Source organism: Zalophus californianus, chromosome 4 (genome assembly GCF_009762305.2).
Source record: "Zalophus californianus isolate mZalCal1 chromosome 4, mZalCal1.pri.v2, whole genome shotgun sequence".
NCBI classification, from domain to species: domain Eukaryota; kingdom Metazoa; phylum Chordata; class Mammalia; order Carnivora; family Otariidae; genus Zalophus; species Zalophus californianus.
The window spans coordinates 162,670,449-162,695,283 of NC_045598.1; the positions used below are offsets into that span (position 1 = coordinate 162,670,449).

Consider the following 24,835-nt stretch of genomic DNA (forward strand, 5'->3'; position numbering starts at 1 on the left):
GTTTTTGATGTAGTGTTCCATGATTCATCGTTTGCATATAACACCTAGTGCTCCATGCAGAACGTGCCCTCTTTAATACCCATCACCAGGCTAACCCATCCCCCTGCACCCCTCCCCTCTAGAAGCTTCAGTTTGTTTTTCAGAGTCCATCGTCTCTCATGGTTTGTCTCCCCCTCCGATTTACTCCCCTTCATTCTTCCCCTCCTGCTATCTTCTTCTTTTTCTTTTTTCTTAACATATGTTGCATTATTTGCTTCAGAGGTACGGATCTGTGATTCAACAGTTTTGCACAATTCACAGTGCTCACCATAGCACATACCCTCCCCAATGTCTATCACCCAGCCACCCCATCCCTCCCACCCCCACCACTCCAGCAACCCTGTTTGTCTCCTGAGATTAAGAATTCCTCCTATCAGTGAGGTCATATGATACATGTCTTTCTCTGATTGACTTATTTCACTCAGCATAATACCCTCCAGTTCTTTCCACATCGTTGCAAATGGCAAGATTTCATTCTTTTTTTTTAAAGATTTTATTTATTTATTTGAGAGAGAGAATGTTAGAGAGAGAGCACGAGAGGGAAGAGGGTCAGAGGGAGAAGCAGACTCCCTGCTGAGCAGGGAGCCTGATGCGGGACTTGACCCTGGGACTCCAGGATCATGACCTGAGCTGAAGGCAGTCGCTCAACCAACTGAGCCACCCAGGTGCCCAAGATTTCATTCTTTTTGATGGCTGCATAATATTCCGTTGTGTGTGTATATATAAATATATATATATATATATATATATATACACACACACCACATCTTCTTTATCCATTCATCTGACGATGGACATCTTGGCTCTTTCCACAGTACATACACATTTTTAAAATTTATTTATTTTTGTCAGAGAGAGAGAGAGAGAGAACATGAGCAGGGGGAGGGGTAGAGGGAGAAGCAGGCTCCCTGCTAAGCCGGGAGCCCCACTCAGGACTCTATCTCAGGACCCTGGGATTATGACCTTGAGCCGAAGGCAGACACTTAACTGACTGAGACACCCATGCGTGGGATTTGAATGTACTATAATTGTAATAAATCAGTTACACTTTGGAATTTAGTCACTGAGTGCATATTTTTGAAAAAATAAATTAGAGTTAATATATGACAACCAATATTTGATAGAGGTTTTTATTTTTTAAGTGTCATTTAATTAAAATATTTCTGGTGGTACTTTATTATTCAACTCTGTCTTTCCTTCGCCCTAGTACACTTTTAAAATTCTCTTTTTCACTCTCGTTTTCTAATCTTCCATTTGACCTCCAGTTTATATTTTGTAATTTACCCCTTTTGCCCTCAAAGAAATAACTGAGGTACTTATTGACTCTGTTTAGTGCTGCTGATGGTTTTCCCCATGAATATGTTGCAGAATGTCCTATACTCTTACCACTGATTAGAGTTTAAATTTGAAAGTAAGAACTATAGGGTTTGGCTTACTGTAATGTCCACTTAGTATTGCTATTATCACAAACAGTACTAATACTGTATGATCACTTAATATATTAAGCTAAATCAACAAGTAATTCATAATTTTGCATACTGTTGACCAAAATTATTTCTGGCTTTGAAAAATCATATACAGTATAAGTTAAGAAACAAGAAATAAAAATTTGAGCACTCAAGTAAAGGTATATAGTTTACATAATGGCTCAAATCAAGAGAAAAAAAACACAGAAGAGTATGTGCTTTGTCAAATGCTTTTTCTGCATCTATTGAGAGGATCATATGGTTCTTGTTCTTTCTTTTGTTAATGTATTGTATCACATTGACTGAGCTGAGGATGTTGAACCAACCTTGCAGCCCAGGGATAAATCCCACTTGGTTGTGGTGAATAATCCTTTTAATGTACTGTTGGATCCTCTTGGCTAGTATTTTGGTGAGAATTTTTGCATCCATGTTCATCAAGGATATTGGTCCGTAATTCTCCTTTTTGATGGGGTCTTTGTCTGGAGTTGGGATCAAGGCAATGCTGGCCTCATAGAATGAGTTTGGAAGTTTTCCTTCCATTTCTATTTTTTGGAACAGTTTCAGAAGAATAGGTATTAATTCTTCTTTAAATGTCTGATAGAATTCCCCTGGGAAGCCATCTGGCCCTGGGCTTTTGTTTGTTGGGAGGTTTTTGATGACTGCTTCAATTTCCTTAGTGGTTATAGGTCTGTTCAGGTTTTCTATTTCTTCCTGGTTCAGTTTTGGTAGTGGATACATCTCTAGGAATGCATCCATTTCTTCCAGATTATCTAATTTGCTGGCATATAATTGCTCATAATATGTTCTTATAATTGTTTGTATTTCTTTGGTGTTGGTTGTGATCTCTCCTCTTTCCATTTCTCTTTTCTTTTTCATAAGTCCGGCCAGGGGTTTATCAATCTTGTTAATTCTTTCAAAGAAACCAGCTCCTATTTTCATTGATTTGTTCTTCTGTTCTTTCAGTTTCTATTTCATTGATTTCTGCTCTGATCTTTATTATTTCTCTTCTCCTGCTGGGTTTAGGTTTTATTTGCTATTCTTTCTCCAGCTCCTTTAGGTGTAGGGTTAGGTTGTATATTTGAGACCTTTCTTGTTTCTTGAGAAAGGCTTGTATTGCTATATACTTTCCTCTTAGGACTGCCTTTGCTGCATCCCAAAGATTTTGAACAGTTGTGTTTTCATTTTCATTGGTTTCCATGAATTTTTTTAATTCTTCTTTAATTTTCTGGTTGACCCATTCATTCTTTAGTAGGATGCTCTTTAGCCTCCATGTATTTGAGTTCTTTCTGACTTTCCTCTTGTGACTGAGTTCTAGTTTCAAAGCATTATGGTCTGAAAATATGCAGGGAATGATCCCAATCTTTTGTACTGGTTGAGACCTGATTTGTGACCTAGGATGTGATCTGTTCTGGAGAATGTTCCATGGGCATTGGAGAAGAATGTATATTCTGTTGCTTTGGTATAGAATGTTCTGAATATATCTGTGAAGTCCATTTGGTCCAGTGTATGCGTATCATTTAAAGTCTTTATTTCCTTGTTGATCTTTTGCTTAGATGATCTATCCATTTCAGTGAGGGGGGTGTTAAAGTACCCCACTATTATTGTATTGTTGTCAATGTGTTTCTTTGCTTTTGTTATTAATTGGCTTATATAATTGGCTGCTCCCATGTTAGGGGCATAGATAGTTACAATTGTTAGATTTTGTTGGATAGACTCTTTAAGTATGATGTAGTGTCCTTCCTCATCTCTTATTATAGTCTTTGGTTTAAAATCTAATTTGTCGGGCGCCTGGGTGGCTCAGTTGGTTAAGCGACTGCCTTCGGCTCGGGTCATGATCCTGGAGTCCCGGGATCGAGTCCCATATCGGGCTCCCTGCTTGGAGGGGAGTCTGCTTCTCCCTCTGACCCTCTTCCCTCTCGTGCTCTCTATCTCTCATTCTCTCTCTCTCAAATAAATAAATAAAAAAAATCTAAAATCTAATTTGTCTAGTATAAGGATTGCCACCCCAGCTTTCTTTTGGTGTCCATTAGCATGGTAAATGGTTTTCCACCCCCTCACTTTCAATCTGGAGGTGTCTTTGGGTCTAAAATGAGTCTCTTGCAGACAGCGTATCGATGGGTCTTGTTTTTGTATCCAATCTGATAGCCTGTGTTTTGATTGGGGCATTTAGCCCATTTACATTCAGGGTAACTATTGAAAGATATGAATTTAGTGCCATTGTATTGCCTATAAGGTGACTGTTACTGTGTATTGTCTGTGTTCCTTTCTGGTCTATGTTACTTTTAGGCTCTTTCTTTGCTTAGAGGACCCCTTTCAATATTTCTTGTAGGGCTGGTTTTGTGTTTGCAAATTCCTTTAGTTTTTGTTTGTCCTGGAAGGTTTTTATCTTTCCTTCTATTTTCAATGACAGCCTAGAGACTATGGACTCTGAGAAACAAACTGAGGGTTCTTAGACCCTCTAGAGGGGAGAGGGGTGGGGGATGGGTTAACCTGGTGATGGGTATTGAAGAGGGCACGTATTGAATGGAGCACTGGGTGTTATACACAAACAATGAATCTTGGAACACTACATCAATAACTAATGATGTAATGTATGGTGATTAACATAACATAATAAAATAAAATAAAAAAAAGAAGAGTATGTGCTGATCAATGGTATATGCATTATTTCTCAAGGTGTGTTTCTAGTAACTCCATCCTGTGAAATGCGTGGAGGAAAAAAAATGCACTCCATTGTCAAAAAGGACTGGGAGGGTCAGTCGGTAAAGCGTCTCTTGATCATGATCTCAGGGTTGTTAAGATCCAGCTGAGCAGTGTGAGGCTCCAAGCTCAGCAGGGAGTCTGCTTGAGATTCTTTCCCTCTGCCCCTTCCTCTGCTCTCTCTCTCTCATAAATAATCTCTAAAAAAAAAAAAAAAGAAAAAGAAAAAAGGACTGGAAAATGCTCTACATCAAGTGGCTCTTTAAAAGTTCTCAATCCAGATTAAACTATTAGGGGCCCTAAGAAATCCTGAAGTAGAGAATAATTTGACTGTTTAATTCAGTATTTCCCTAACTCCTTTGACCATGGTAACTTTTTTTCCCTTAGAAAATACTACTACGGCAGTCCCAGCATTAGAAGTAACACACTTCAGGAAAGGCCAGTACAGAGTAAATGCTGAATAATTTAGGAATGACACCACTCGCAGTTGGGAAAAACCACTATGAAAATGTAGTATTTTGAGTTAGATTTTGAAGACTGAGGTGAAGATGAGGAGGGGAGGCATCCCAGACAATGGGCACATTGTGAGAGGAAAAACAGAGGAGAGAGCATTTGAGGTGTTCAAGGGAGGTTTGGAAGAACCTCTTTGGGGGAAGCAGAAGGTTCCTGCAGGATAGAAATGAGGAAATGGGAGGTTAACACTATGTAAATGATGCTACATAGAATGATTAGCAAATTATGTATACATTTTCTCTCATATAACCATAATTTCTAAAGTGCTTATTGGATCATGAAAGTGATTACTTAATTAAAACTTGAAGGGTCTAGGCCAGTGCTGTCCAATAAAAATAATGAGCTACAAACTACCTTTAAATTTTCTAGCAGTAACATTAAAGTAGTAAAAAGAAATAGGTTAACTTAACAGTATATTTTATTCAACCCAACATATCCAAAATATTGTCATATCAACATATAATCAACATAAAAATTATTGGGATTTTTCTCTTTTTGGCCACGTATGTAACATTAGAATATTGGATAGAACAGATCTACTATTAGGATAAATTAGTTGAATAAAAGTCAATTTGGATAGTTTTCTAATAACACTGACCGTGACTGAAAGTTTTAAACTCTTTAAATTAGTAAGACACATTTGCTTTCTTGGTTTTTGAAATTTATGTTTTATTTTTTTAGCTGAATTTGATATAGGCAATTTAGGTGTAATTATAGATTAAAAGTGAAAAACTCTACATTCTCTTCAAATCAGCTAATTAATGTAAATAAATTACCTTCTTGCTCTCTTTTGGCTTTGAACTATTAATAAGTCAAGAAAAGTTAGTGGATTTGTGACAGTTAAATGCAAAGTCTCTACTATATATGCCAGCTGATTTGTAACCATATACATGTTCTATGAAACTATTTTTCAGGTTTTTAGAATTTTAAATGATTCCTCCTGCTGGTACAATTTCTTCACACTTCATCACATTTCTAAATAAGTGATCATGTAACTTAAGATTTCATGTCCTGAAGGCATTATACCAATACTTCCAAATGCTTCAACTTAAAATACAAAGCAGTGTTATTCACACTTCCCATTTTTGAATCCACTAAGGCCATTTGGGGGAAGAAAAACTAGAAACCTGCTCTTCTGTTTTTGTTTTCTACAAATTCTCTTTACTGAGAGCTTGTACATTTCTTGCTAAGTTTCCAAAAGCACATTTAATCCCCGTCAGACACTGAGTGAATATGGCACATCCTTTAAATGGAAGCTCTGGAAAATCTGTCTGCTTTAAAAAGGGAAGATGAGCGCCTAGGCAACTGCTGTGCTTCTGAGCCCAGAGCTCTTCTCTAAACGACCAATGTGGACATGGAATAGAAATGGAAAATAGCCAACAATACAGCATAGTCTTTGAAAGTTCATGGCTTTATTCCAAGGTTTCTGAGCATCAGCATTATTAACATATTGGCCCGGATAATTCTTTGTTGTGGGGGGCTGTCCTGTGCACTGTGCCCTGCATCTCCAGCCTCCACTCACCAGATGCTAGCAGCACAACCCCCACACCTGCCCTCACCCTGGTCTTGACAAATCAAAAATTTCTCCAGACATTGCTAAATGTCCCCGGGTGTACAAAACTATCCCTGATTGAGAACCACTGTGCTCTTCCAAGTCTAAAAATTATAGATTTAAAATTATACTAGAGCTCTAGGTTCAGAGTACAAACCCATTAATATATTATTATCTATATCTGCTTTTCTTAAGAGCTTGCAACTTTGGAAAATAGATTAGTCTCATATACTATTCTCTTGTGTCCCACCTTCTCAATCTCAATGATCTTGTTTTAGTCTGCCCTCTAATTTAAATTTAAATACCCAACCTCATTTTTACCAGGAATTGGTATATCTTCATAATATCATATTGGTATATATATATCATTATGATATGTTGACTTTCATATATAATCAATTGCTATGTGCAACAGTGAAAAAATGTAGCAGCTTAAAACTCCTTAGATATATTTCAAGGGTGTATATTGAAATTGTTTTTATTATGACCTGTACTCCTTAAATAAACAAGAAGAGCACTAAAACTTCACTACCATCAATTTGGTATTCTTCAGTAGTACCACAAAGAAGATGCAGTAATTCATGTTTTAATTAGTACCTAAAACATTTCCAACTACATAAAATACCATGTATGAATAAAACACTTCAAAGCAAGATGTATATTTCTCTATCTCCTTTAAAATAGTTCAGGAATGAAGCATCTTAGAGTACAGCCTATTCCTTGTCATATGTAAAATTTGGCTATTTAAGAATAGTAAAAACATATTTCATGTTTTCAAGCTTTTACATTTACTTTGAAATGACAGAACAGACAGGCAGATATATTATGAGGACAAAAACATGGTAATTTCATAGAGACAGCACCTGGAACAATGTATACAAACTATTTGTTCTCTACTACCCTCTGCTGGTTTGTTAAAAAAAAAAAAAAGTAATAGTTAAAAAAAAAAAAACCCAACCTTAAAGAACCCTCCTAATCACTGATAATATCAATAGCTACCATTTATTGGTAGACATTGTAGTAGGCTTAATGAAAATTCTCTCATTTAACCCTTAATAGTGGCTTGAGGTGGGTATTATGACCTACATCTGATAATTAAGGAAACTGAAGCTTGAATTGTTGAAGTAACTTGTCCAAACTGATGTACCTGGTAGAAATGGCATTCAAATTCACCTCTTTTTAATGCCAAGGCTCAAGTTCATTGTGTGTGTGTTGCTGCTTCCTGGGCAACTCTTAATGAGAGCTGGCCTGACACCATAAGCCTTATAATTCCAGAAGGCTAATGGACTTTTTGGCAAAACAGTCAAGTCTTGTCGTATTCTCATTTAAATTAATCAAATTCAACTATTCAATTTGATAGAGAGGGAGAGAGGGAGATTTTTAATAGTGAAGCATTTTCCAGCTTAGGCCTGGGAGTCAATTTAGGCCTAAAAATATAAACAATATGTCGTTTAATATTACTTGTTTTTGAGCTTTATAAAAATGGTATCAAACTGTAGAAAAATATTGTTTTTTAAATAAGAGATGTGAATCTGTTATTTTTCTCATTCTCACATCTCACTGAGCCACATGCGTTTCTAGTGTTTAGAGATACAAATGCTTTTATACGAGGGTTCTAATTATAAGCCAACATTCACCTGGTTTTTAACTAACGGAAAGTGACTTGTTCTGAGGCTAGAAGGAAATTGGATGAATAGTGAACTTATGAACAATTTAAATAATTTTCAAAGATAACTTGAATTTTATTATTATTGTTGTTGCTGTTATTTACCTTGCATGCTTTCTTTCAAACTTCAACCCAGCAGTCAGTGTGATCATGCCCCTTTTGCAGGTATGTACAAGTGTGAGGAGAATAGGGGATAAGAGTGATTTTGAGGGGGTATCACGCCATAATTTTTGACAAGAAAAGTGAAGCCAAAACACATATTCTTCAAGGTATCATTTTAAACAGCAAAATAGTATCCTGGTCTTTCAGACCATTGCTGGCAGAGATGAATATATTTTAGAGGTTCTCAAGATGACTGAGTCAGGGCAACACTAAATGATAAATGTTTTATTTTCAAATAGGAGAGTCCTTCAAAAGAGTCACAGTGAAAAAGACTGTGCTGGTAGCTCAAGCTCAATAATTTATAACTTGAAATTCCCCTTCATTTTGATTATGTGTATTTTGTGAGGAAATAATAAATATGTGTATTTAACTCAATTACATTAGATTTTAGGTACAAATGGACTGAGATCCAACCACATGTCAAATATTTGAGTGCGTATGAAAGGGGAGACATTGAAAACAGCAAAATTTTTACCAGGCAGGAGAAATGCAGGCTTATTTCCCTGACTTATTTAATTTCTCTATAAAGCAACTGGTCTCTGAGATTGATGATAATTATTGGCCCTGGCATAAATACCTGTAAAATCTGATTCAGTCAATTACATTCATAGAGTATTATTATATAAAACATATCAATGTGTTGAATTTCAAGTGGAAAACATCTTATTGTCATTTCTGATTTAATACCATGTGAGGTTTTTATTCAAACACTATGTTTTGATTTCTGGAGCGCGAGTTTGAAATTCTACCAATGAAAAGTTTCTTTGGGGTTATTCTCTCCCCATCCCACTCCTCTTCCCCAACCTGTTCCAGAGACTGCAAGGCAGCCAGAGACCATACATTCATAACAGAGAAGACCACATCCATTGATTTTAAAGTTTCTATATGAAGGACATGCATTTGTTAGCTTAAATCAGTGCTTATGCCTTGATTTCAACTGTCTTTTTGTAAGTACTATTGACTGAGACTGGATTCTAGTTACACGTGTAAAACATGGGAAATTCATGCACGCTTATGCTGTCCAAGTCCTTAATAATGATGGACTGTTCATCACAGGTACTTTTATTTGCAATATAAATGTAAAGAATTAATGGGCTTAGGCCAAATGAAGGAAAGATTAGGGATAATAGAATTTTGAACAGAATTCTAATAAATACATTAATTTCCATGATGTAGAAATTATATTGTTATTATCTATGACATATGTATGTTTGCACCAATGTACCAATAAAAACATCAAAACTGAACATGAAAAAGGTAACATTTTGCTTTAAAGAAATTTTAAAATTCAGACTTCATGTTTACAAAAAGAGAATCCCAGAAAAATACAACTTTAAACACATTATCTTATATATCTTAGTTAATCTTATATATCTTAATTAATCATTTCCATGTATACTGGCTCATTTAATTTCTAAATGCCTTTTGACCCTTATGATGATGTTTTTCCTACAATACTGTTTTAAAGGAGTCTATTGTGTAATTATCTTTTGGTTTTGTGAGTACTACTGAATGAGTATATAAATGGTGGTTCACGTCTATCATCAGTGTTTAAATATATCTTTTTTTAAAAGATTTATTTATTTGAGAGAGAGAGTGGGTGGGGCAGAGGAAGAGGGAGACAAGCAGGTTCCCCTCTGAGTAGGGACCCTGACTTGGGGCTGGATCCCAGACCCTGAGATCATGACCTGCGCCAAAATAAAGAGTCTGATGCTTAACTGACTGAGCCACCAAGGTGCCCCTAAATATATCTTCAAATAATATTTTAAATTAAAAAACATTTGCCTTATCTCTGCCAGGATATCAGTTTTTACCAAACAACACTGATTCCTTCCTTCCTTTTCTTCTCCCTTCCTCCTTCCCTCCTTCCCTTTCTTATATATAATATCATCCTGGGTATAACATAATTTTCTTTGTTTCTATTTTTCTCTAAGGAAAGGAAAGAGAGACAGAGAGAGAGAGATGGGGGGAAGAGAGACATAGAGAAAGAGAGAGAGTTTGGTTTAGTTTATGTAGGTATCAAAGGGAATCTCAATACAGAATTGTTCCTCTTTGTGTTCTAAGGGATAAAAGAATCTACAGGTTCTTTTTAAAGGACTGACTGAGATAACACCTCTCAAATTATAAATCTAGATGAAGCTACTTGCTCTTTGCAATTCATAGCATAGTAATTAGGCATGAAATTCCTGATTTCAAATAGGTAGTGTTGGGTTTTTTCCCCCCCATAACAATTCTTTTTGATAGAGTGGATTCAAATTTATATGCAGAAAACCATTCTTTATGGTGAAGTCATATAAGTTCAAGATAAATTTTATCTCAGGTTTCTTAGGTTTTCTCCTCATTATGGGTATGGCATAGTATTTTTTTTTTAAAAAAGAGAGGAAGTCTATGTGAGTGCATATTTCATAAGCTTCTTATTCATTATTCATAGCATTAGAGATAGAAGGAATATATACACATGGAGAATTCTCTCAGATGTGTCCTCTGAGGAGTACACTCAGCCTAAACCTCAAGGGTCTCTTTCAGTGGGGGCTGGAGGGAAGCTCAAGAAGACAGCAGAGGGCTTTCCTAGATATATTCTTACAGCAATGCTCCAGTGTGTTCCTGTTCCACTGGAATTTAATTTTTGGCCACATCAATTAGGCCAACAGCACTTTACCCTAAAATACTTTGAGTAATTACAGCATTTGAAAAGTTTCAAACTAGTTTTGTTCTATGTGTTTCAGAAATATGAAAATACAACAATCTCTCATGTATTTTGGAAGGACTAATGTCATTTATTTTCCTTCTATAAAATGGACTCATTCTTCTTGTTTAGGCCTGTGAGTTAATTAATATGCACTGAAGATGGTGTGGGTACTTTATAAATATTTCATCATAAAAATGAGCATACTGTGTTCCTCCTCTGCTTGAATTAAAAAGGAGTTATTAGTGTAAACCTTTTGAAAAACTCATTTATAAAGTCAAAATGAACTAATAAAGTGGGTGCTAAAATATACTATGTAATTTAAGAAGAGGAATGGAAATTTTTTTCCTTAATATCAGATTATATTTTCCCTGAATCATCTAATCTCAGTAATAAATGAAATATTAAAAAGAAAACAAAGAAATAAAAATGAATTTTAGAAGCACCTTTTCCTGCACCTCACTTCTGCACATACTTGATATAGATTCTCAGTTATTTTCTCAGGAAAACATTTGCTGACATTAATAAATTATCATGTAGTTGATTATCATTATTAGAAAGAACATAACAAACACAAGTAATTTTAAGGTTGCTGTGCATTTCATAAACTGTAGTTGAGCAATTCAGAATCTGGGGTCTCAATATCAATGGGAGCTGCCTAACTCCAAGTTCACGGCACAGCATCAGGTTTTTTACACACAAAATATAAATTAGCAAGAATTCAACTGAAATAGAAAAAGCATAAGTAATTTCTGTATTGAGATTTATAGCTTGATGTCCAGAGGTTGTCTGACTAAAAATGATTTAAATATTTTCTTAATAAATTGAGCTTGGACATGGCACCCAACAGGGAATGGGAGTTTTTGTATAATTAAGAACGTGTCAATTTGGCATTCAGTGGATTGCTTTGGCAGCAGTTATCAACATTTAAACTGGCTAAGATCCTAGAGTGTACATTGTGGAAAAATCTCTCTCTCTCTCTCTCTCATTCTCTCTCTGTTAAGGGAGATAAAAAAAGAGCAAGAAATATATATTTGGTTGGAAAGAAGCAAGTGGTATATATAAATGAGTTAAGATTTGAGTTGGAAGCTTTTTAAAGAACTTGTGTCAATAAATGAGAATGTTCATAAAACTAAAAGATCTTAAGACACTTTAAAGATAATATCTACAAATTAATCCCTGACAACTTTTCAATTAACAATGAGACAACTCAATTTTAAATGATTTCTGCAGCATTTAAAAATAAGGATTTTTTTTAGTCATTTCTCTTAACATTTAGGCAAATTAATTAATCTTGCATATTCTGCATGATTTCTTAGTTACTTTGAATTTCTTAAATTATTTTGAAATGAATTACAAAGAAATACACATCATATTCCAGGCAAAGCTCCGAATTAATCCATTTTAAAAAACAAAGGAGGAATTAACGTAATATATGGGACATAATAGCTTGTTCATACCCCTTGCCTGAAGGTTAACCTGGATTATTTTAATGTTAAAATTAATTGGCTGAAGAAGGAAGGGGAAAACTAACTTAGATCAAGCATTAACTGTGCATCAGGTATCATGCTAGACATCTTAACATGCATTATCCCATTAACCCTTAGAGTAACTCTCTAAGTAAAGTAGTAATCTAGCCATTTGATCTAGATGAGGAAACTGGCTCCGGTGTTGCCCAAACTTCAGGATGAGACAAGTCTCAGGGACAGGAGAAGTGTGATAAGCATTGCTGAATAATTCAAACACTACTTTTTATATTTAGTTATAGATATGTTGAGATATAGAAAAGTAAAATTAAACACCCTTTTACATTTTACTTTTCCATACCTGACTCCATATACATCAGCATTTAGATAAAACATCTTGCTTTACATCTTAAAGCTAAATACGTTTTTTTTAAAGATTTTATTTATTTGACATAGAGGGAGAGCGAGAGAGAGAGCGAGAGAATGAGCAGGGGAGAGGGGCAGAGGCAGAGGGAGAAGCAGGTTCTCCACTGAGCAGGGAGGCTGATGCAGGTTCCATCCCAGGACCCTGAGATCATGACCTGACCAAAGGCAGATGCTTAACCAACTGAGCCAACCAGGTGCCCCTAAAGCTAAATATGTTTGCCCCCCCTATGAATTTCATTCATCATTCCTTGCAACTCAAGATTGCTGGATTAATCTTGATACTTCCCTACTTCTCTCACAAGTAGATAACCCACTCTAGTAACTGATATTGTTGTCTGGGGTAGAGGGGAGAGCAGCTGGAAAGGACGTGTAAAAATTATGCAGGGAAATAATTCTTTCTAAGGCAGTGGTTCTCAACCTTGACTAAACCTTAGAATTACCTGGGAAACTAAAAATATTGATGCCTGGGACCCATCATGTGATTGTAATGTGAAGGTAAGGTTAGAAAACATTGCTCTTAGTTTCCATCCACAACAAGGGCACTGTTCTTTTACAATTGCTTTGCTCTTTCACCCATGTGACCTCAAATAAGATGAGTTTGGGGGCACCAGGTGAGTGTGGGAATTAGGGACATCTCTCTGTTATTAGTTAGCAATGAGATCCCTCGGCTACTAACAATAATAACCATCACTTTGGGATAGCTTTCTGAACTTCTGCAAAAACAGTATACACCTTAATGGAGAGAAAGCTGCCATAGGGCAGCAGGCAACAACCCTTTTCCCCCTTGCTGAGGTGGGAGTTCAACTGGCATCCACTTAATGGCTCCATCCACTCAACATGGATCAGAGCCCCTAAGAAAGGAGCTATATTTAAACCCAGTTTCACCTGCAAGAGTCTCCATCAACTTGTAAACTAGACTATTAAGTTCATGGCAGCTACTTTTGAAAATCTACATACTAGATAGTTTAGCAATAAATAATACAGCACTTCTACTTAACAGCAGAGAGGACATTTTAGTCCTAATTTGTGCATGTATAAAGTCTCATAGGCTTCAGAAGCATTCGATTTGAACAACCTCTAAACAACTAACAAATCACACTCAAATTAGTTTAATTAAAATGCTTCTAGATCAAGAGCATTATTTTTCAGTTACACTCTAAAGCAAAGCCTGCAGTATAAAATTATCAAGTCTGGAATAAACCGTGGATAGAAACTCACTGAAACTCAATTACTCACTCAACAGCTATCTAGTTGGCAAGTGTGGGAATGGCCAAATGCCACTGTAGTTAGCAGTTCTCTCCTTGTCAACCAGATCAGAGATACTCGTAGTGAATAACACAGAAGTATGGCTTTATATGGCTTGATAAAAGGAATGCTACCTTCTACCAAAATGACAAATTAAATTTTTATAATACATGATTTGTAATTTTTTTGCAGTAATCATAAATCAAGATATAAATCTTTGCTGTTTAAATGCTCACTTGGAAACTTAAATTTCCTCCTGATGCCTTCCATCTCCAAAACTAGACTTTTCTGGAAAAATCAGTGACATTTTATAAAATGTGGTTTAGTTAACCACATCTTCCTTAATTTTTATGACAAATCTCTGACAAAAATATAACCCCTTCACAAAACCAATATTCCTCCCTCATCACCAAAAGCAAACTTACCTACTGAGAAGGGGAAGTAATAAAAAAAATCACTGGCTCAGGCAAATATAAAGAGCTATATCAGGCTTCAGTTCTGGAGCCAATGGTTGGAGACTTGTTTAAATGAATGCAAGAATTAAAATGACTGTGGCTACCCCCGAAAGGGAAACTAGAGACTGGCAGGTGGTGCTTCTGGTCACCTCCCTTTGTTCTAGGCAGATGCTAATGCTAAAGTTGCACTCTATATTCCTGCTTATTCAGGGAATGCCAATGTAGTCTGACAAAGATTCCAGTTTAAATATCCTGAGGAGGAAAAAATAAGTCCAAGAGATGGAACCTCCCTTGTGGACTAGTAAATCTGAACAGTTGGAAATCTGTGGTAACATGAACGTTACCTGATCTCCTTAAAAGATATACTGGGGACATTGAGAAAAGAAATTTCCCACTTTTTGTAAATGTCCACCAAGGAAGCAAAAGATGTGCCTCTGAATTTTTTTACCTCTTTCTTCTCCTTGGTGTGCAAAATTTTTACTGGCAGATAAAAGCAGGTAGTGTAAAAAGAAAAAAATCTCCTTAGGACAGTGAAATATAGATCAAGGCATAGCATAATGGGATAAAAAAAGGTTTTAAGAAAGTTAAGGCCATGAAGAGGAAACAAAACCTAACAGTGTACCTTATTCATGTGTTAACATATGTTTAAAGTAAGAAGTTTAATTTCACATAATTTTTAATGCTGTTTTTCTTTTTTTAATAATTTTTTATTGTTATGTTAATCACCATACATTACATCATTAATTTTTGATGTAGTGTTCCATGATTCATTGTTTGTGCATAACACCCACTGCTCCACGCAGAATGTGCCCTCTTTAATACCCATCACCAGGCTAACCCATCCCTCTACCCCCCTCCCCTCTAGAACCCTCAGTTTGTTTTTCAGAGTCCATGGTCTCTCATGGTTCGTCTCCCCCTCCGACTTACTCCCCTTCATTCTTCCCCTCCTGCTATCTTCTTCTTCTTTTTTTTTTCTTAACATATATTGCATTATTTGTTTCAGAAGTACAGATCCGTGATTAATGCTGTTTTTCATTGTACTGGAAGAATATAAAGCAAATCAACGAGAAAGCATTATTATTATAATAGGGCCTAAGAAAAGCCAAAATGAAGAGTGTTGGGAAAACAAATAGAAATTGACAACTGTTAAATATTACTGATGTTGGTATATCTTAATGAATAAGGACATGTAGGAGCAAAATGACGAAAATTCCCAAGCTGTATTTCAAATGGGTTAAAAACAAATATTTGCTATTTCAGCCTCCACGTTGCACATTATTCAAATACACAAACTTGACGTGTGTGCAAATTTTCTTGCTAAGCTGATTATAAAGTTGAACAATACATTAATTTCTAATCCTTATTTGTATTCTTATAAGTCATTAATTGGGACAAACATCAATTACCCCCCTTACCCCGCCCCTGCTCTATCTGACCCTGTAGTGGGGCCACCGAGGGAAGAGCCAATTTCAGCACCATGGACAAAGGACCCAAAGCACTCAGCCTTACTCTTGAGACCTACAGGAAACGTTCCCCTTAGGTTAAAATGTAAGAAATAACTTTATAGTAGCCATCTTCCATCTTAATATGTTTTAAGGATCAAATGAATACAAAAGAATGTTCAGCTAGATAATATAAAGTTTATACTTTCAAACCCCTTCTATCTTACGGAAAAACATAATGGCCTTCCTAAAGACATGCATCACTGTGATAAATGCATTTAAGTGTCATTAGGTTTAATGGCTCCTACTCACTCAGACTATTATACTCTACCTTTTAGAGTTAACTTAATGTGTATTAATGGTGTGAAATTGAAGAAATTATGAATTGAGTTTCCCTGGGCACAGGTGAAATCAAGGAAGAAGGGAGAGGACAGGTTAATATTACCTTCTACCCCATTCTTCATTTGTACTACAAAAGATGTCAGCTATGCCCTTGGGAAAGAAATGCTCACTATTAGTAAGTTGAACTTAAATTGGCTTTTATGGTTTTAAACTCAGGTAACTGTCTTTGGTTGGGTCACCAAAGGTTTGCAGTTTTCTTCAGGGAATAAGAAAATATGTGCACTTCTGAGATTAAGTTAATATTTTATTCCATAGTTTCAGACAAGTAGATAACTTGTCACTTTCTCCCCCTTCTGTATTCATCTTACAAATTCAACTTTGGAGTGTTTTTTCAGGATATTTTGGTATGTATTTTTATATATACATTATTTTGTAATCTCACCATGCATCACACAAAATAATGGTGTTTAATTAATTTAAAATCCGAGTTAGATATTATGATAATAAGTACTATTATTAATGTGAAAAATTGAAAAATCCACAGCTCTGGTCCAAGAACATCTGGTACAGCAAAACTATGGTTCAGGAGGACCAGAATCTAATTTTGAACTCTGACTTCCAAAAATATTAAGAATGAAAACAATATTCATTTCAATTACGCTTGGAGAAAGAAAAGTATAAAATCATTACTTGTTGCAGTTCATTTATTAATAATAGGTGACTAAGAGAAAATAGAACTTTGTACCTACTCTTCTACTTCTCTATCATGTCAAATGATCTCCAAACTAAAAAGGATAGAATAAAACTTGGCAAAGGAGACTAAAGCTCAGGCCAAGTGATGTTACTAGTTTCTCTGAAGGTATTTAGTTCATTTGACAGACAAATTATGTCCTAGGCTTTATAATTTCACCTTTTACAAACAGGATTATGGTAACACTATTAATGTCTTTTAAGAATCTTGGAGATAGGGAGAGATGCCAAAAGGGTACAAATTTAGAAAAGAAGCATATAGTTCTGAGTTTCAAAAATTAAACAGTCTCTAAAACATTGGTGAGACTGAATGAAACATCAGGCAATAGGGGCGCCTGGGTGGCTCAGACAGTTAAGAGTCTGCCTTCAGCTTGGGTCATGATCCCAGGGTCCTGGGATTGAGCCCCGCATTGAGCCCTGCATCAGGCTCCTTGCTCAGCGGGAAGCCTGCTTCTCCCTCTCCTTCTACTGCTCCCCCTGCTTGTGCTCTCTCGCTCTCTCTGTCAAATAAATAAATAAAATCTTTAAAAAAAATCAGGCAATATTCTGGCACAAATTAATTAAAAGATGGTCTATGAGCTCTTAGGACAGCAAATGTATTACTTAGAAATCAGCTTGGGCTCCAAACTGGGGCAAGCCTAGCTTCATTTTTTTGTTTTGTTTTGATGGGGTTAAGACTAGTAAACCTGAGAAATAGTTAGGACAGAAGTCACAAACTTAGAAGCTTATTTAGTCAAAGTAATTAACACAAATAAGCTAAATGGCCCAGTGTACTATCAAGTAGAATGGTAATGGGCACTGTGAAGAAAAGAGATTGTGCTCAGCTACCACTACTCAGCTCTAACTTTATTATTTATTTTCCAGGGAAACCAGAAATAAGGGATTTCTTTGTAAAGCCTCTTGATTAAGAAAAATTCTAACTGCAACTTTTTATTAGTGAATACTCCCCTGGTTTTTAAAACAAAACGAAATGTATCTGCAGACTGAATCTGGCGCATAAACTGCCAACTTGGGACACGTGGCAAAACATATGGACCTCAGTGAGGAATCTGGCAGGTTTCGCATGATAGCATTATTAAGAATTTCTGGTTGGGTGACAATAAAGACATTCCAATTAGTTGAGTTCAAATTTAATCTCAATATAGGGATAATTAGATCTTTCCAATGATGAAATGGACGGCCCTTATCCTAGAAGAATTCACCTTAACCACAATTTGGCAACTCACAAGATCATATGGAAAAATAACCTAGAGCTGAATTTTGAATTTAATGCTAATAATTTCTCATAAATGTAAATATGCTTATGTGTATATATATATACATGTATTCTTTTATTCACTCATTCGTTTGAAAATATTTATTAAAAACCTAATATTGCCAAGCATTGCTCTAGGTGCTGGGAATACAATAGAAACAAAAATCTCTGTTCTGTGGAGTCTGCATTCTATATTTTCCCGGTATGGACATTAAATTATATAAGCACTCTATAAATGTGCTCTTTGTAGACTAACTTTATTTTATTTATTTTTTAAGATTTTATTTATTTATTTGAGAGAGAGAAAGAGTGAGAGAGAGAGCCCAAGAGGGGATAGCGTCAGAGGGAGAAGCAGACTCCCTGCTGAGCAGGGAGCCCGACGTGGGACTCGATCCTGGAACTCCGGGATCATGACCCAAGCCGAAGGCAGTCACTTAACCAACTGAGCCACCCAGGCACCCTGTGGGCTGACTTTATACTGGAGATTTCCTATGCATTTAGCATAGGACATGAAGTTACTTTGGGTGAACAGCACATTACACTGTGACAAATAGGTGTTGTTACCTAATGCATTTATTCATTCATTTACATTTTCTTTATAAAATATTCATTACACAATTGACACTTTGCTGGGGCAAAATGCTAAACCAGATGGAATACAGAGTCAACAGGTATGTATATATACATAGTTGTATGCCACATGCACCAACATGTTGAATACTTTGCTGACTCAGCAGCCCCAACGTCCTCCATTATCTTTGATTAGCTTTTCAAAAACTTAAATAAGTTAGAGAAGAGGATGAAATCATCTGTCACCTGGCAGTGATTGTTCCAACAACAGTATCATCCTCCTTAAGGAAAAACATCTTGTCTTTGTTTTTAAATCTCTTCAGGCTGTGGCCAACTATAATTCCAAAATGAGGTGGTCTAGTGATAGACCTATGAATGATTCTGTCCTCATCCAACTTCTTGCTTTTCTATTTGTATTGATAATAGGATAAAGAAAATATTTTTTTAAAGATTATTTTTTTTAAGTAATCTCTACACCCAACGTGGGGCTTGAACCTACATCCGAGATCAAGAGTCACGTGCTCCACCTACTGAGCCAACCAGACACCCCAAGAAAATATTTCTTGAAATTACCATGTATTAAAAATAATCCGATTTGATTTTGTAAATAACTTAGATTTTTTTGAAACAAAGGTCAGAAATAACTGGGGGATTTAGGTTGTGACTCAGTTAATTTCCCCTTATATCAATTCCATCATAGTCAAAAAATGAACATTTTTTTTTCTCTCAAATATGGATTTTGTGGTAGGTAAGGTCTAGGAAGATATTTTTCAACTGTCCATGAGGCATGCTAATATTTCTTGAGAAACAAAGTTAAAAACAAAGCAACCAATCCTTTTAATGCTTGCAAATAGATTATTTAAATAAAAAGGAATCACAGCTCTGAAGAATGCCTTTGTAAGCCACATGTTGTTACAGTAAATGTTTGTCTTTTCCTTTTTTTTTTTAAGATTTTAGTTTTAAGTAATCTCTGCATTCAACGGGGGGGCTCAAACCCACAACCCGGAAATCAAGAGCTGCATGCTCCACCAACTCAGCCAGCCAGGCGCTCCTGTCTTCTCTTTTGATGAGTGGATATTCTCACTTAAGTTTGATGGCTGTAAAATTCATTTTGGAACCAGCAGAAGCCCAAGGAGTTAAAGCTCCTTAAAAGCATTTTTAGGAATGCTGTTTTGGTCCTTTCATACTCATCTACCCTTCTTTTCTCATATAGTTTTTAGAATTCACTTGAAGAATGCAAAGGTTTTTTCATCCATGATGTTTTTCAAGGGGATTTCTATGCCAAACCAAATGCCTTATAGTTCATGTAAACTGAGTTAACCTACTCTGAGAGAGACTGAAAAAGCCCACATTCATACGACTTGGTGATTAAGCCCGAGAGACAACCTGTAAAGTCATTACCATAAATTATAGAAAGAAAAACCAAATATTGCTTTTAGTTTCTACAGAGCTTTATAAATATACTTGCTGAGATGCTTCACTCCAATAAAGAATGAGAGTACTTTTAGGAATAGTATATTATTTAAAAAGCTTAATGAAAATTGTTTTTTCTAGAAGGGATAATAGGCCATTTTTGAAATGGCTCCTAGGCTGTGGAAGCAACCTAGTTCTCTCTCCATTATACCACTGATCACGAGCTGCTCTGTGGAGCTGGGCTTGCCTCCCTCACTACTACCTGAGTGACTCCTGAAGCTTTGCCACTGTATAGTGCTCCTGCGTCCTGAGTGTACCACTGGTGGTACCCAGGATGATTTTAAGTGGTTCATGGATAGGTCTCTTTCAAATCTTTACATTTATTTGTATGTGTTGGAAGAAATATAACTAACACATAAAACTTGGTATTTCATGGATATTATTCCCTAGATGAAGGCTAAGTAAAAAAAAAAAAAAAACAACAAAAAACAGTGTGTCAATATAAATTTTGGTAAATAAGTAAATAGTAGTACAATTTGTATTTAGAAATGGTAGAAATTGTGAAGTGTACTAGAGTAACTGAAGTTCTGGAAATATTTCCTCCTCTCACGGAGAATGATAGTTCTTTCTTTTTTTTTTTAAGATTTATTTATTTGAGAGAGAGAGCACGAGTCAGCATGCACAGGGGGAGGGGCAGAGGGAGGGACAGAGAGAGAATCTCAGGCAGACTCCCCCCTGAGCCCTATGCAGGGCTCGAGCTCACGACCCGAGATCATGAACTGAGCTGAAATCAAGAATCGGTCGCTCAACCAAGTGAGCTACTCAGGCACCTCAGAGAATGATATTTCTTTGGTCAGAAGTGTGTATACAAGAAACTTCCTTTCCTTTGCCATGATCTACAAGGACCTCAGTCTACAGGACCACCAAAGATTTAGTTTTCCATCTCCTTTGGAATGTGTTCTAGGGCTTTTGCCATTGGTGGTGAACCCTATAAGAGAAACCTCACCCTGGAATTGATGAGGGAGCTCTAAAAATCCACAAAAAACTTTTCAAATATTTTAATAAATTTACATTCCTAAATTCTCGTAAAGAATAAAGTCATTACGACTAACAGTTTCTTTCTAAAGGAAGCCTATGTCCTCCCATCACTTCTGCGTAGTGATATCTATCCATTTAATCACCTGAAACACAGAAAACATCCTGCTAAGAAGAGGAAAGACCAACTGTAGACCTAAGACCTCAGTATTTTCATGCAAAAAAAAAAAAAAAATGAAAGAAAAACACCTGACTGTTATATTAGCACAATAACTATTTAAAGGAGACACTTTCTTCTATTTTCCAAAATCTTAAGTAAATTACCTCAAATTGCTATCTCTTGCGAAGATGCTGTTTAGTATCTCCAGGATATACTGATAACCTAGCGTGAGCAGATATACCTTAGGAGTGCACATGTTTTTTAAAATATCAAATGAGCAAACATGCAGGCATTAGTTTGTTATCACATACTTAAAATAGCATATACAGCAAAGCAAGGTATTTTGTGTACCACTCAGAGTTAACAAAATAGTCAATGTTGGATTTTGAAGTACTTACAAAATTACTTTAAAAAGCGACTTTTTATTTTGAGATAATTATAGATTCATAGGAAGTTGCTAAGATAGTATAGAAGTCCATATATCCTTCACTCAGTTTCCCCCAATGACTGTATTTTACATAACGACAGTATAATATGAAATCTAGGAGGCTGACATTAGTCCAATGTGTGTGCGTAACTGATATTTTATCACACGTGCAGATTCATATAACTATCATCACAGTCAAGATACACAGCTATTCCATCATCCCAAAGATCTCCTTCATGACACGTCTTTAAAATCACAGACCTCTTCACCCCATCTCTAAGACCTGCCAATCACTAGTTTATAAAATTACTCATTTATGCTTAGCCCTTACATATTTTTACTAAAATATGGGAAAACCGCAGGACTGGGTGTTAGGAGGTGGCTGGTTCTAAGTTTGCCACTGGCTAATTCATGTCCTTGGACAACTCACTCTCTAGTCTCAGTAACTCATCTGTAAAAATGGGTTTGGACTCTAATTTTTTTTTTTTTTTAGGGCACCAGCATTTAACAACTCCTGTAATTATTGTTCTCAATCATGATATTACTTTAAAGATTATTAAATGCAAAGCAAGTTAAGAAAGTATTTAAATATGTGGAGATCAATAAGGACTGAATGTATTTAAATGTATTCTGCATTAAAATAATGTCATTGTCAAACAACTTAAGTAACCAAAAGCTGCATTATGAAAATATACTGCTGCTCTAAAATCTGAAGCAAATAAAAACATGATCTGACTTGGACCCATCTCTCAAGCGGACAGGGGCTACTGTTCTTCCAAAGGTACAGGTGGAGAAAACTTGGCACTGGGATTACTTGACTCCCTTTGCTCCCAAGGGCACCCTTTGGAGAAAATGAAGCAAACATCCCTAAAATGTGCCTAGCCATGCATCTGGGTGGGCAGTGCTGCAGCAGAAACTTTAAGTTGAAGATTCTGGACCTTGGGGTTCACATTTAGCCCTTTTCTGAGAAAGGAGATTGAGACACAAGCAGCTCTTTGCTTCTGCTGCCCAGGGTCTGGGGTCAGTGCCAGAGGACCTGCAAAGAACTTAGCAGTGGAGTTTCCGGCTTTCTTAGAGATCACTCCTTGCTCCACACTATAGAACAGGATAAAAACAACAGGAAAAGCAGTTTTTCCCAAGTGACTCCTTCCATTTAAAGCTTTAAGAATCTCTTCCCATGCACCATTTTAAGCTTACCGATCTCTTTGTCTACAATTTATTCATCTTAATTCGCACCTGTTGATGCCACCCTGTTTGAGGACGTTTTGAGCGCATCAGCTGAGCCCTTCAACAACATACTGAAGAAAATTCGGTCCTCCCTCTTCACCTCGAATAATCTGTATGAAAAATCCCCAAGGAAGCAGAAACTTGAAAAGTGTCGTCTGGGGACTTTGGGCCATCCACGTCTTTGGAGAGATCTACCGAGGCTTGCTTTCTTTTTCGGTAACACCAATTCTTTACTGAACCTTCCTTATCAAAAGGCACCATTTCCAAGCTCAACTCCGGAGGACAATTAGTAAAGGGAGATCCAAAACCTATGGCCTGGTCAGCCTTGCCTGCTGTGACAAGGAATCTAGCCCAACCACCTCAATGACCAGTCAACCTGGGACACTGTCACCTCTATTCTGCTGAGAGTCCCCATCTTCCAAGACCTCCTTCTGTGGGCCCCCCGAGCATCTTGATACCCCACCTCACCCACGCTGGTCTGGAGTATCCTTCTCCGCTCTCCTTGGACCCAAGAGGGCTAGTCGCCCTCCTGTGCCCGCGGGTGCTGACACTGGACCCCGCAAAGACGCCCGCTCTTACCCTCTCTCTTCCAGAAGGGGCCCATCGCGCCATCCAGGAGGAGGCATCCACGCGCGCCCGGGAGGCCGGGGCCCGGCTGGGCCGGGGTCGGGTGCGCACGCGGCCCGGCGCCGCCGCCGGCGGGCGCTCAGGCTCCAGGAGCCGGGCCCGGCCCGCTCTGCCCGCGCCAGCCTGGGCGGGACACGTGGTGCCTTGGCCGCCCGCGCTCTCGGTGTCCGCGGCCCCTGGGCCTCAGGAGCGGGTTCGGCAGCCGCAGGAGCTGCGGACGTCGCGAGGAGAAGGGCGGGGACCAAAAGGGTCGGCGCCGGGAGGTGGGGCGCCGGGACGTGAGCGTCGTGAGGGCCGCGCGCCGGGGGCGCACGGGGCCTGCTTCCGGGGTTCGCGACCTGCGGGCTCCGTCCGGGGCTCCAGAGACGAGCGGATTGTGTCGCACCTCTGTCCCGGAGCCACTTGGGGCGGGGACGGCGCACTGTAGAGGCCCGGGTTCCCGCGGCTTGAGGGAAACGGCTGAGGGCCGGAGGGTCTGCTTGCACAACCTCCTTCTCGCGCCCGCCGGGATCCCAGATCAGCTGCGAGCCGGGGCTGGCGTCCGCCTCGCGGTCTTCACCCACCCCAGGAAACCATTCCCTGTCCCCGTGAGGAGATGCAAACCATTGAAAACCGCAGCGTGGACCCGAGCTGCCCTTTAGGACAGTCTCTCTCTGGGAAAGTCCCTCTCGCGACCACAGCCTGTCGTCTGGGGACAGCTAAGGAGACACTGCTCAAAACTGGGGACGAAGACTTACCTGAAGCCACAAGCTCTTTCCGACTTCACCAGTGACCTTGGACGCCTCTTCTAAACAAGGTGTCTCTGTTGAACTTCCTGATTCTGGGGATAAACGTGGCTATTCACTTTCTAACTCTAAGGTGGTAATAGCGTCTGGGTTTTTTTTTTTTTTTTTAATAACACTCCAGACATCTTTAATAACAAGTGCAAGATAGATATAATTTGTATTGACTTTAGGTAAGGTTGAAGGAAACCTTAAAGACTGGGAAGAAAACCGTTTTAATTTGTTAGTACAAATGCAAAACTAATTCATCAGCCCCTCTACCTGTTTTTCTGGGAAGGTAGGTTTGAAGAAATTGGTGGGGAGACACTTTACTCAGAATTGCCAGAGCCCCATGTAGCCCCATCCAGAACATTCAGTTTACTGAAGAGTCTCATGATCAAACTGATTTCATCATTCTGTCCTGCCATAGCTGAGGGTCAAAGGGCAGCC

The 24,835-nt window shown here is 37.7% G+C and overlaps 1 protein-coding gene across 3 annotated transcripts in view; it reads right to left on the reverse strand.

Annotated features, from left to right (window-relative positions):
- The window catches only part of SYBU (syntabulin), a 112,058-nt gene extending 88,369 nt beyond the window's left edge, over window positions 1-23,689 (reverse strand). Inside the window, exon 1 of one of the 3 annotated variants that reach the window (XM_027587859.2) lies at window positions 23,577-23,689. In XM_027587859.2, coding sequence (XP_027443660.2) covers window positions 23,577-23,609 — 33 coding nt within the window. In that variant the 5' untranslated portion in view covers window positions 23,610-23,689. The remainder of the gene's footprint in view (window positions 1-23,576) is intronic. The other 2 variants (XM_027587931.2, XM_027588019.2) reach the window with 2 other exon arrangements.
- Window positions 23,690-24,835: the final 1,146 nt, after the last annotated feature.